The sequence below is a fragment of the Anguilla rostrata genome, chromosome 8 (assembly GCF_018555375.3).
Source record: "Anguilla rostrata isolate EN2019 chromosome 8, ASM1855537v3, whole genome shotgun sequence".
NCBI classification, from domain to species: Eukaryota; Metazoa; Chordata; class Actinopteri; order Anguilliformes; family Anguillidae; genus Anguilla; species Anguilla rostrata.
In genome coordinates this window covers 35,810,611-35,824,059 of record NC_057940.1, presented here as the reverse complement: position 1 = coordinate 35,824,059, position 13,449 = coordinate 35,810,611, and the positions used below count along the sequence as shown (strand labels likewise).

General features: G+C 41.7%; 1 protein-coding gene across 2 annotated transcripts in view; it reads right to left on the bottom strand.

The window, feature by feature from the left end:
* The window catches only part of LOC135261552 (POU domain, class 2, transcription factor 2-like), a 54,915-nt gene extending 42,215 nt beyond the window's left edge, over positions 1-12,700 (bottom strand). For both annotated transcript variants that reach the window (XM_064348001.1, XM_064348000.1), the window contains exon 1: positions 11,377-12,700. In XM_064348001.1, coding sequence (XP_064204071.1) covers positions 11,377-11,476 — 100 coding nt within the window. In that variant the 5' untranslated portion in view covers positions 11,477-12,700. The remainder of the gene's footprint in view (positions 1-11,376) is intronic.
* Positions 12,701-13,449: the final 749 nt, after the last annotated feature.

Below are 13,449 nucleotides of genomic sequence, written 5' to 3'. Positions count from 1 at the left end.
TCGCACCCTAACCCCCTCTCCCCCCTCCCCTTACTCTCCCCCTCCTCCTCTTTGATTTGCTCCATCTCTTTCTCCCTCCCAGTCATGCTGTTGTCCACTGTTCACCTCATTCATAGTAAACACTATTGATTTTCAGCATAGGAAATAAAAAATGCCATGAATTTTAATGCGTCTATCTGTCCCCTTCTTTTTTTACCAATCCCTCTCTCCCCCATTCCTCTCTTTCCCCCCCTCATTCTTCCTGAGGGAAGGATAAAGTGATGTGTGCGAGGAGGGGGGGGAGCATGGGGGGGGGGTAATTTCTCAGCTTGGTTCCTCCCACCGCCCTCTTAACTAGCATTTTTCCCAAGGGACAGGGGCAATCCTCATTCACGTGTAAAAATCCATACTACTTATATAGCGCCGGTGCTCCTCCTTCGGCTGTAACTGCCGCGGAGGAAGAGACGGCCCATGCACTTTACATTCTCGTGGCATATGTGAAAGTCCCTTAATAATGAGTCCGAGTCCATCTTTGATCTTTGAAAGCATCCGGCGCTACGCTGAAGCTCTCTGATGTGAACTGTCAAAACAAAACAGACATTATTCAACTGGGCTTTTCAAGGGTGATCTTGCCCAGAGTGAAAAGGTATCTGTGTCGTTTTTTTTTTTCTATCTTTCTCAGAGACCTTTCTAAGGTTTACCACCTGGGCCCAGTTCTGACAATGATGTTCCAACAGAGCCAGGATTTGCTGCAGCCCAGACTCTGAGAGTCACTACAGAGCCAGATCATCTGTGCAGAGGAGGGATTTGACTTTTGTGTCACAAAGAATAAGGCCGAGGACTGAGGCTCGCTCTCTGGCAAATACAGAACAGTGCAGGCAAGCCATGGTAGGACTTCCTAATCTGTTCGAGGAAAGAGAAAGAAAATCCTTAAAATTGCTCTGTTACTTGATACCCAAGAAAGGAATACGACGGGCACAAATATTAGTTACTCAAAAAGCGCTATTTTACTCCAGAAACAACAAGAATGTTTCTGGCTAAATAATAATGTACAGAATCCTGGTCAAAATGACTCACAATTCATAATCCATATGCAATTTCAAAAAACAAAAATGGAAAAACAAGGAATAAGGGCCATTTGCATTTGTTGTTTATGTTAGGCAAACACGTGACACCTCATAATTTTTATCGCATTTTAAAAACTATTTCTGGCCTGCAGAATTTTGACAGATTCAAATCTACCTGGTCAACAGGACCGAGAAGAACGTGAAAGACATGGTTCCCACCACATTCAGACACAATTGGGGCAGGAAGAGACACCCATAGCAGGAGCTATATTAAATAAAATATTACTTTTTCTATTTAACCTTTAATCCTTTTCTTTTTTCAAATTTTCTCCTCAAAAATGTCTTTTAGCTCTGTTCTTTCATTATAATTTGACTGATGATTAGACCTGTCACTCAGGAAAGCATGTGGCCAACAGGAGGCACAAAAAGGGGCGGAGTCTTCATTTTTGTCCATTTCATTAATCCCCCCTACCAAAAAAAAAAAAAGATTTAAGATAATTATTCCACTTCAAGTCTCCTGTGTTCTTCAAACTATTCACTTATTATCATGGACTCTGGTACAAGCTACTTTATTATCTTTTCAAAATGTCCGCTCTTTATGTGCAGTTGAACACATTCCATAATCACTTTGGCAACAATGCGGCCACCAGGCACGACAATAGAGCCGAGTCTTAATGGTGCTGAAAAGAGGAAAGAGAGAGAGAGAGAGAGTGCCGGAGAGAGGGATGAAAAGGGACAGACATGGCATGCCACAAAATGGACAGAAACAGAAAGAGGGAGGGAAAGGGGAGAGGGAGGTCAGAGAGTCAAAGGGACTTCTAGAGAGACAAAGGGAGTTAGGGTTTAAACCTTTGTGTAACAGTCGTTCTCCCCCCTCCGTGCAAACCACCGGTGAATACAGACGCGTGCGGCCTCTAACTCAGTCAATAGTGACTGAAGCCTCTTTGCTTAAGCTTTTGACATCTCTGTGATGCTTTATCTTAACTGAAACCCCTTCTTTCATCGCATTCGCTTTGCTTTGTGTTAACAAATTGCTTTAGCTATTGCTTATTGGAAACACATAATTTCAAGCATGAATTTTATAATTTGTTACATAATTTATCATTTGTTCAATACACTCCACAGTATATTCATATAAATAGTAATAACATCAATAACACTGGTTAAACAGTGCACAATGCAAATACATTAACATAATTTGTGACCAGAATTCTATGGGAAATGTAGATACATGAGTGACATTGAGGCTTCTGAAATGCACCTTTATGTATTTTTACATTTTCATTTACAGGTACTGTGGAAGGTATGACAGAGACAGTGACAGCACCCAGAGTCTCTGCGCAGTTTTGATGTTTGCAGTGGGGGTGGGGATTCAGAGTCCAGTGCGGATGTTGAAGTCTGACTTCCATTTCACCCGTAACGCAGAGAGGGAGACTGGACTGGGGTTAGGAAGAGGGGAGGAAAGGGTGCATAGGGGACACACAACAAATTCATTTTACGCGTAATGCAAGGTGAGAGGAACGGGATAGAGGGTGCAGAGCAAGAAAAATGTTTGTCAATCCAATGGGTGTGTGTGGGTGTGTGTGAATGTGTGTGTGCATGCATGCGTGTGTATGTGTGTGTGTGTGTGTGTGTGCGTGAGAGTACAGGGGGGAGGAGGTTAATAGACTCAGCCAAGCACTCAGATATATTAAAGAAGAAACACCAGAATTTGCCGCACCTGTCATTGTGTATTTTGTAATTTATAAATAGATCTATCTATCTATCTATCTATCCATCTATCTATCTATCACATGTATAATGTAAATGCGTGCATGCACATGTGTGTAAGTGAGAGAGTGTGCATGTGTGTGTGTGTGTGTGTGTGTGCGCAATCGCGCGCGCGCGTGTGTGTGTGTGTGTCCGTGCACGCTGCATGATATTACATTTTCTCAAAGCTGCACTCAACTACACAATCACCCATACATTACCAAAGACCGGATGGAGCGTGGACAAAACATCCAGGGGCAAGTAGGGCAGCCTCATTATCATAACCTTTGTCCACTAAATGAAATGGAGACATTTTGTCTCCTGCTAAAGCACCTCCACAAAGGAGGGAGGAACCCAGCGCCACTGGTCAAGTCTTGACACTGTTATTTAAATGCACACTTAACATATTCTTACAAAGCCGGGACCCATAAGAATATTGAACCACAGCGGAGGCCTGGAACTAATATAATTAAAGCCGCTACTTTTCAAAACGAGGAGCTACCCAGCACCATAGACATGCGCATTAGCTATAAGGGACGTGCCTAGCAATACTAACAATTATGTGCTTCTGTATGACATTTATATTACACACATTATATAAAACAAATATTAATACAATAATGTGTAAAATGTATGATCAGATTGGACATGAACAGAGAACGTAGAATATTTTATGCTGCCACAATTTTTAATATAGTTGTCACAGTATAAATGATGTCACAATTTAACAGCAGTGCCTCTCCTCACTGTTGTCACGTTTCATCGTACATACGTGAGGGAAATTCAGCAAATGGCAGAACATCAGGCCCAGAGCACGGGCCAATAAATGGCCTTCTTACATTAAACTGAAACAAAATCGAGGCAATACAACATTTTCAGGGATGAAACCGTTGCTTTTATTAGGCAAAGTTTCTCGCCCAGTTACATATTTAATAAATTCATACAAAAACTCCAAGCGGACGCAATAAATCACGAGGCAGGAGCCAAGTGGCTCATGCATCACCGCTCCCCGACCCCTGAACCACGGTATTTTGAAAAGTGAAATCTCATTATTCTCCTTAATTAAAATCAGGTAGAAACCTTGACCTTGATATGGGTTTAATCAGCAATTCAGCCTCTGGCTATTAATACAACACTGCGGTGTGTTTGCACCGGTTACAACACATTAGAATGATTTCTGTTGCCAGGAATGAACTGAAAATAAATTATATAATTATAACTGTAATTACAGGAGCCCTCGTCAGAATCGGCTTTAACAGTAACACCACATATCTTTGTTTCGCTGATGGCTTACTTCAAGGTAAACTACCATCTGAAATGGGTTGGTTCCTCTTAATTAAATGAGGCCCAAAGCAGCGATTAGTGTGTGATGCTTCATGAATCCTATAATGGGCGGAAACACTGTGAGCTGCCAATAAATGAATTTTTTGAACCAATCAAAATGAATAGCTTTGCACAGCAAAAGAGAATGATTGGTCCAAACCGCTGAGTGCACGATAGCTCCTCCTATGACTGCAATACTGGCTAATAAGTCACATTTTTAGGAAGCACTCACAGACCTCAGCATATATAATTTTACTGGTAATCTTTTAAACTGTGCAAGCTGCTTAATGGTAGGAGAGTTCGAGATGCCTTGGGTTTGAACGCAAAGTCTCAGAGAATACCACACATGACCAAAACGCTAGAATTATGCACGTGGTCAGAGTGTTTTCTAAAAAACTGAAAAATAAGCAATTTTATCAATATGGCAGAATAATTGTAATTTTAAGAAAAAACCCAAATGAATTTATCTATGTTGTTCATTGCAAAATATTTCCAGCATTCCCCAATCGGTGTGTCGCGGAACTCTGGTGTGCCGTATGAAAAATCCTTTTTTAAAAATTTCAAATGAATTAAAAAAAAAAAAAAACCATAATGAGCAAATCTCAAAACACAAAAGCCAAAAATAAATGTCATTAAAATGCATATCATTTAATTAAAACCCTGCAAGAGTATCGAGGCCTACTGTCGACATGTCGCATCAGCACATCGCTCACTTTAGAAATTGGTGATTCTGTAAATTTGGAAAGTGCGCAACGGAAGGAGAAAGGCTGGGAAACGCTGATCTAAAATGTACACAAATATGTGAGATTTATTGCTAACTAATTACAGGGGCAGTACTGTCATTATTTTGATAAGAGAACTGGACTTGTAACGAGGTGTGTGTTCTATTCCAAGCTAGGGCACTGCTGTACAACAGCAAGGCACTGACCCTGAATATCTTCATTAAAATATACAGCTGTATTCATAGATAGTATGGAAAAAATATCTCTGAGTAAGAGTGTCTGCTAAATTCCGATATGAAAGGTGTGCGTTTTTTATAGCTTAAACAAGTGAACTACATGATTTAAATTAAGGCATCTGCAGTACATGGTTAAATAAATCAGTAATACATATAAACGTTATTTACACAATATTTTCAGTTTGGTACATTCTTTAAAAAAACTTGGGACACAAGAAAACTAAGACTAACTAATTTGTCAAATAAATATGTTAATAATATATTAATAGTCTGACTGACTGCTTTGGATTTAAAGGTAAAATTATATCTTATGTACTTTTAATGTAACATTAATGCCATGGTACAACACAGAAAATGCAAAGAACAGAAGATATAAAATTGATATACAGCAGAAATCGTTTAGAATATACAGTCTGAATGACAGGGAAGAGGAAGAGAAGAACTATAAGGATAGAGGAAAATTCAGAAAAAAAGGTGAGGAAGAGTGTGTGTGGCTTCAATCTAACAAGTTCATTTATGTATGTGTGTGTGTGTGTGTGTGTATGTGCGTGTGTGTGGGAGAGTGTGTGTGCGTGTGTGTGTGAGAGTGTGTGAGTGTGTGTGTGCGAGAGTGTGTGAGAGCGTGAGTGTGTGAGTGTGTGGGTGAGAGTGTGTGTGTGTTTTTGCGTGAGTGTGTGTGTGTGTGTGTGTTTGGGTTAATGTACACATGTCCACGTGTCAGTGTGTAGACGCGTGTGTGTATTTGCATGTGTGTTTGTGTGAATGTGCGTTTGTGTGTATGGCTGAACGCTATGTCAGTTAATGCCTGTAATGATTCATATGGGAGAATTTGGTTTCTGCTTGTTCCTCACTGAGAAACACAATACCCTGTACTGCTGTTAATGAGCCTTAGGGACGTCTACATTAATACACCATTTAACTGCCCCAACACATCTGCACTGTTATTCACACACATCATAGGCAGCCTAACCGTGAGCCATGCATCACTGCTCTTTGTGGCTAACTAAATATAGCATTCCTTTTTTTTTGTAATTGCAGTGATCACCAATGACATGGCTCGGGGGAGAGCTACCTGCTTCTATGTTCCGCCCATAAGAACTTTTGGCTCAGATAGCCTCTCAAAGTGCCTTTAGAATTTCCTCGCGTTTGACGGCTGAGTGGCTTACTGGTAAGGCGCTGGTAATGAGCAAAGCCTGGGCCGTATACTGCTGAAATCTCAGGATTCAAAGGTTCAAGGAGGGCCTGTGCCATTGGCTGACCATGACCTTGATCCCATAGCGACAGGACACAGTCGGATTCGTCCCACCAGAGGTGAGGTGGTATTAAATTAGCCAGGGTTCCTGTAATATTGTGGCTTAAACAAATCATTTTAATTCCCATGATGCTCTAAGCCCATGATCCTCAATGTTTAAGTCTCAGTCAAGCAGGTGAACTAGAACAAGCTTCCATATAAGTCTTAATTATTACATGTTCTCTCTCCACCTCAGCCGATATGAGGCAAGCGCTCTGGCACAAAATGGCTGCCGTGCATCCCCCAGCTGGAGGCTGCACAAGTGGTGGTTGAGGTGTGTCCCTCGTTGTGAAATGTTTTAAGTGACATGAAAGGTACAAAATCAATGAAATTCATTCTTCTTCTGCTACTGCTGATTCTCTTTTCTCTTCATTACGAAAACAGAAATGCTTCAAATCCCATGCTGTTCCATTTTGCTCAGTTTGAATGAAACTTGACAGTACAGTTATTAGCGGCTTATGTAATCCATCTAATCTTTTTGCCTCTTTGGGAAAGATTTAATTTTGACAGCCCATATGCTGTATCCATGCATCCTGCTGTTTTGATCTGTTAAATAGCTACTTCATTATTATTATTATTATTATTATTATTATTAGTTTGTCATTATTATTACTATTATTGTCATCCCTCTGGCTACACTGGCACACAATCACTCTCAAGGTGTACACAAAATGATAGATCGATATGCAACTGAGAGAGAAAGACAGAGACGGACAGAAAAAGAGAGCGTGCAGGTGGGTCAGTGGTGGGGAAGAAATAGGTGATGGTAGGGAATAACTGAGGAGAGCTCACTTAATCCAATAGAACATGCCGTAATGACATCTTTGGTTGCTTAATGCAATAAACCATTTTGTATTGACATCTTTATTGTGTCTATTGATTCCCCATTATGCTGCTAACAAAGCCTGGTTGACATTTTGTCATTTGCAATCATGTTAGCACTGGGACCTGCACACAGTCCCTCTTACACCGATCTGCACACACACACACACACACACACACACGCACACACACTCACGAGAGCTATATTCGCATGCATCCACTAACGTACATGCCTTACTGTGTACATAAATCTGTATCAACACAAGGATAAATGCACTCATTCCCACAGAGATGCCAATGGGGAAGTAAATCACTGCAACATTTCACTAATATGTGCACAAAACATTTCAGTGAAGCCTAGACCTCAAAGTGGTTAACATCAGCAATACAAATGTAGTAAAATAAAGACATACCAAATGTAAATTTACAATATACAACATAACCATTTTATATATTATATTGTCATAGCCCACGCAGGATCATTCTGATGAAGTATTTTCACGAAAGGATTGCGGGTGTACGTATTATCACGCATCATCTTTTTCACAGCAGATAACACGGACCGATTTCAGCTAATTGTTACGCACAGTCGTTGACATGGAGTATCGTACAGCCGGATGCATAATTTACACTTCAATTTACACCACATTCCAGTAATCTACGGTAGATTACCACCTGCAGCTGTCTGTCAACAAGTCCCTGACCGGTACGAAATACCGCTGACATAAAATTGGCACTGTCTGTCAATAAAACCCCTGCTCGGTTTGTCTGCTGAACCTGGAAGTCATTAAAAATACACATTAACGTTTAATCGATCCGTTAATGGTGACCTCTGCGGAAGCCACCTGGGATAGCCGGCTGTGGCAAGCTTCCAGCCACAGCGTTATCAAAGATACAGTACGACGGGTAACCCAGAGCTTCGGACCGAACCGCCGGGAACGTGCAACACGTTAAAGCGTCCGAGCCGTGTCACGTGCGCGGTTTTTCCTGATGTACCTCACCATTAACTGCCTTGTCTGCCGTCATGCTGAGAGCACGGGGGTGACAACTAAAGCAGTGCACCCCCCCCCCCCCCACGACCCCAAAGGAGAGCAGGACAGTCCACCATCCTTTCATATTTTTTGCTTTATTCGGACAGGTAGAAAGCGCAGAGGGTAACAGGTATAGAAAAGGGAACACAAAGAGCTACGGCAGGAGTCAAACCCCCGCCCATGCGAGGTATAACGTACGGCGGAGTCCGCTGCCCCGCAGACCACGCCACACATCTCGCCCAAGCGGCGCAATTCTTGGGGTTGATTGCCGATAAGTGCGGACTAAAAACCCTGTGCTGAGGCCTCAGAGGTGTACCCCCACAGCAAGCGACAGGCTTGTGGGGTGCCCCAGTCTATCCAATCTCTCCATCCTTCAATCACAGGGCATACAAACAATATTGTAGCCTCTTGTCAGCATTTTGGGTACAGCAGGAAACAAAACTGTAACTTCCTGTGGGCTGAACTATGAAATGCACTGTAATTGTGGAACCCACGTACACTGCTTAAGATGGCATTACATTAAATTTAATATATATTCAAGTAAATCCGCAACCGGCATGGTTTCTATGCCAAACTTTAAGATTGCTTTCTTCCTTTTTGTGAATTGCTTTCTTCCATTTTGTGCATCTGCAGTCTCCCCAGTGGAGATCCTTTTGGAGCTCTTTTGACACAGTGAGTCTCCTGGTCCACATGACCTCCTTCTCCAAGCTGGAGATCTCAGACACAGCTAATTACCCCTTACACTGACTGACCACATTCCTGAAAAGGCTCATCCTCTACATTCTCCCAGTTCTCTGGACAGGTGTACCCCATGGCTCAGTCCTTGGCTCCCTAGTTGTTCTCTTTTTTATATTGCACATTCATACCTTTACAGCTGACGGATTGATAGTACTGATATCACCCATACTGATAGCCAGTTCTTGCCATTTTCACAGTTCAAACCCTAAGAAATAAACCCACTGTGCTTCATGAGAATGGCACAGCATTTCCTTGGAATCCATCAAACTGCACCACACATCCCACCCCAGACACCAGCCAAGAGACACATGACAACACCCTCAATTGTTCATCTTGGTATGACAGTGTTACTCAATGTGAAGATGCAATATGCACATGTTCTTCACTGGCTAAGCCCTGGCACTCTGCAGCATTATAGCATCTGATTACCATTAACCCCTCCCAAACAAATACAGAACTCTGACATCCCAACACCCCTCCCCCCACTGGTGCAGCAAGTCACCTCTCTCAACTGGAATCGAGCTTGGGACCTTACTGATTGTAACACCCAGAAGCAGTATCATGCTTATTTCAAAGTATTTGCACCACAATAAGCCACCAATGAACCCTCCTCTCTCCCAGTGCCACAGGACTTGCTCCCTGCAACCTCCAGGCTCGTCTTTCTGTGCACAAGTTCTGCAAGCTGAAGGAAAGGCCCACTATTGTCAGAACCCTTTTGTGCTACAGTAACCTAGCCACTGCAATTACACTACACCATCACCAGAGCCCTACCCCCATTCTGGAAACACATTCCTCACCACTACTACACCGGGGGGACTGCAATAGCAAACCAAGACTACATGTAAGAGTACCACATATGGAGCACCACATATTCCAATCAGCAATGCAGAATATATGGAAGTAGTGTGTGCACACACACAAATGAATATACAAATGCACACAATTCGTTAAAAGTAGTTGTTGAACATTGATGAGAAAACAATTTATTGCACATGTTGTGTGCACAGATTCACAATACAGTTTCCATTTCTTCAACACCAACCTATTTACTTATTTAACAGATTTTTTTCAAAATCCTGACAAAGAATTTCCATTTTAATGTCGATGCTCACTCCCACCTTTATTCCCCAGGGTATAGCATCGAAAAGACAGTCCTTACAATTGTGTCCTCTGAGACATTTTCATATGGGAGATACAATCCTATTCCCATACCTCACCCCTTTCTCCAACAAAACCAGGGAACATGAGAGATGAGAACAGCACTCTCTTCGCTTCTAAACTTGCACCCCCCCCCCCCCCATCTCTCTCTCTCAATATTCCGTAGGAATCCAAGGTACTATTTACTCTTCATTTAATTTAACTTTTGTTCACTTCGTCATTGGCAGGCAAATTATGTCTCACATCTAGAGCAATGGGGCCCGCGTTCAGTGAAAAAAAAAAGGTTTAAAGGTGGACTGTGAATCTTCTTTTTTCAATTCAAAGTGTTGTAAAATAAAGAATATCATCTCAACCTGATTGACAAACAGTTTATGCTGTCAAATTCGTCTTCTTTGAAATCCGCTTCAGTGGGCTGCTTTCGGTCGCTCTCCTCGAATCAACCGGCAAAACTACTGTCGACGGGATGGAGGGAGTTGGTCACTATCTCTGATGGCAGAAAGTCTGCCCGTTTGTATTGCACCCCATTCCAGTCGCATATGAACTATCCAAATCAGACCATAATCCCATATTTAGTCGGCAGAAAAAAAATGAATTAACGAATATTACACATTTGTAAGCTACTTTAAAACCGCAGGCACGGGCCACGAGAGAAGCTATTTGAAAGAAAGATAAAAGGCGCATCGCGTTCCCCTCTTCCTCCCTGCATCCTTTCCTCTCCTTCGTCCTCTGCCAGTTTCTCTCCCCCTCTCTCCCTCCATCCGACAGTCCTGGAATCGATCTCTACAAGATCGATAAATTGCCATGAATATTCCCTGCCGGCGGTGAGACTAGCGCGGGAGAGACGGAGGCAGAGGCAGAGGCTAAGGGAGAGGAAGAGAGGAGACAGATGGAGACGGAGATGGGAGAAAAGGAATATAAAGAGACAGAGTATGTATTTGGGCTCTAAAGAGACGAAAATACACTCTAAAACGGAACCTCGTATTGTTTTAAAAAACGACACAATCGCTGTGTTCTTTTTCGCTTTGTGGCAGGTTGTCATTCGTATAGCCTAATAGTTTCAAGACGTGGAAGAGAGAATGCAACATCATAAATAGGAAAACGCGTAAAAGATTTCCTTCCATTGTGGATTTTAGCGAGCCACGTTGTAGGCTACAGGATTGCAGGGGCGGGTAGGCTTCTTTTACTTTCAATGAAATTATCAGAAAACACAGGTATGGCGACAGAGTTACAGAAATAGCAGTAAAAGTAAAAATTTCTTACCGGAGTTGGATCGCAGAGCCAGCGGGGATTTGAGACACCAGGCGTTGAGGTCGGGAGCAGTTCTCTGAAAGACGAACGGCACCGGCAAGGGAACAAACATGATCCTTCGTCTTCTTAATTTAAATAGTTAAGCTACAGTTGTAACGGCACTAATCTTGGTCTTTTCTTCTCTTTATCTTCGCTTGTTTTCCAGGTAGACACTTACAAAAATGTATTTGGTACTTTAAACGTCAGCTGAAATATCCAATAAATGTGCGTATATTAAATTCAATTTAACATTATTTTGGTGTCGTCTTGTGTAATTAGCTATGTATAGATACAGACTGTCTTTCCAATGATTGCGTGGTTGTGTTTTAATAAAAGAAGAACAGTTGTCAGCTCAAACTAACACAACAGACGGATAGGACTGGTTTTTTTTTGTTTGTTTGTTTGTTTGTTTGTTTTTTCTTTTGCGGCTACACTATACGATTATACGTTTATTAGTCTTTTTGTCTTTATTATTATTATTATTATTATTATTATGGCCTGATAGTGCTCGTTTTTCCTATCTGGCGTTTCTGTCGTCGTTTCTCATGGGTTGCTGTAGCTGTAACAGTCCAGAGAAGACCCGTTCGATATGTTTTCATACATATTCTCATTTTCTTTCGTGTTCATTCTTTCCTCTGACTCTCTGTATTCCCTGCAGAGATGAATATGAGAACATTCGGCTTAACAGTCGATGGCCTCGTGTCCTTCTTTTGGATTTGCTTTGGTTTTAGCTTGTAAATACAACTATTAGGATTAATTATTTCGACACAACAGAGATTTCTTAGTTCTGGCATCCGTAAGCTATAAAGAACAGTAGCTGAGGTGTTCGTGTTTGCGTTTGTTTTTTGGTTTTTTTCTTTTTCTTTGTTTTTGTTTGATTTATTTGGTTTCTAGCTTTCAATATCTCACCACATCCACACGTAGCCTACGTGTAAAGCGCAAGTCTTTTGAAAATCAATTAAATAATTACAGTAATTTAAATAAATAAATAATAAGTAAGACTACACGTGCTCGGTTGGCCTTCGCTCTACCTCCTCCTCTCTCTCTGTCTCTCTCTCTTTCTGTCACAGGGTAGGCTAGTAATTAAAACGCAATCAATCGATAAATAAATAAATAAAACCAGCGTACACAAAAATGAAAACAAAACAGAAAAAAGCCCTGAACCTGCTACGTTGTATCGTTTTTAGTATCACTTGCCTATCTGTTCGTCCATCCGCCTGTGTGTCTGTCTGTTTGTTCCCGTTATTTGGGAACCTCAATAGCTCATTCGACTCGACTCCCTCCCGTATTAAATCGCTCTGGCACTATGTTGCCCGCAACATTGAAGCAGGAGAGGACCCGCTACTACTCACACGCTCGCCCCCCGCCCCCACCCCCATCCGCCTCTCTCTCTCTCTCTCTCTCTCTCTCTCTCTCTCTCTCTCTCTCCGTTCTAATCGTACGAAAGACCTCTCTATTGATTACATGATTTTCTTCTATTTAATGACGAGAGTATTCACAGTAATAGGCCTTTAACCAGGACTACATAATGGTAATGTGTTCGATGTATTTGCATATAATTTCAAATACGGTGCAGGCATATATTTCTACTTTAACATGGTTAAATATTTATCCAATATCTATATTAGGCCTAGAATGAAAAATTACCCATTGCAATTACTCATATTACCACATATGATATGTGCTCGTAGGATGATTCATTAATCTTACAGAATTTGAGCTTTAGATGAATGTGTTGTAGGCCTTTAAATGGCAGGAGGTATCATTAATCCATTCAGTGTAGTTGGTTATATGCATTCCAGGGTACAGCGCGAGCTGGCCTACTCTCAAGTCCCTCAGTATTTCCTCCTTCTTCCACCGATACGTTACATGCTGTCAATTATAAAGCCACAATCTGCGCTGAGCTCTTACACACAAGATTATTGCCAGTATAGATTTTTTAAATAGAAAAATCTATACGCTAAGCATCGCAGTGAATACGGGAAAAATCGAAATCGCCGCGCTAGATTTCTCTCTCCCAATGCACCTCTCTTGGCACTGTGGTTT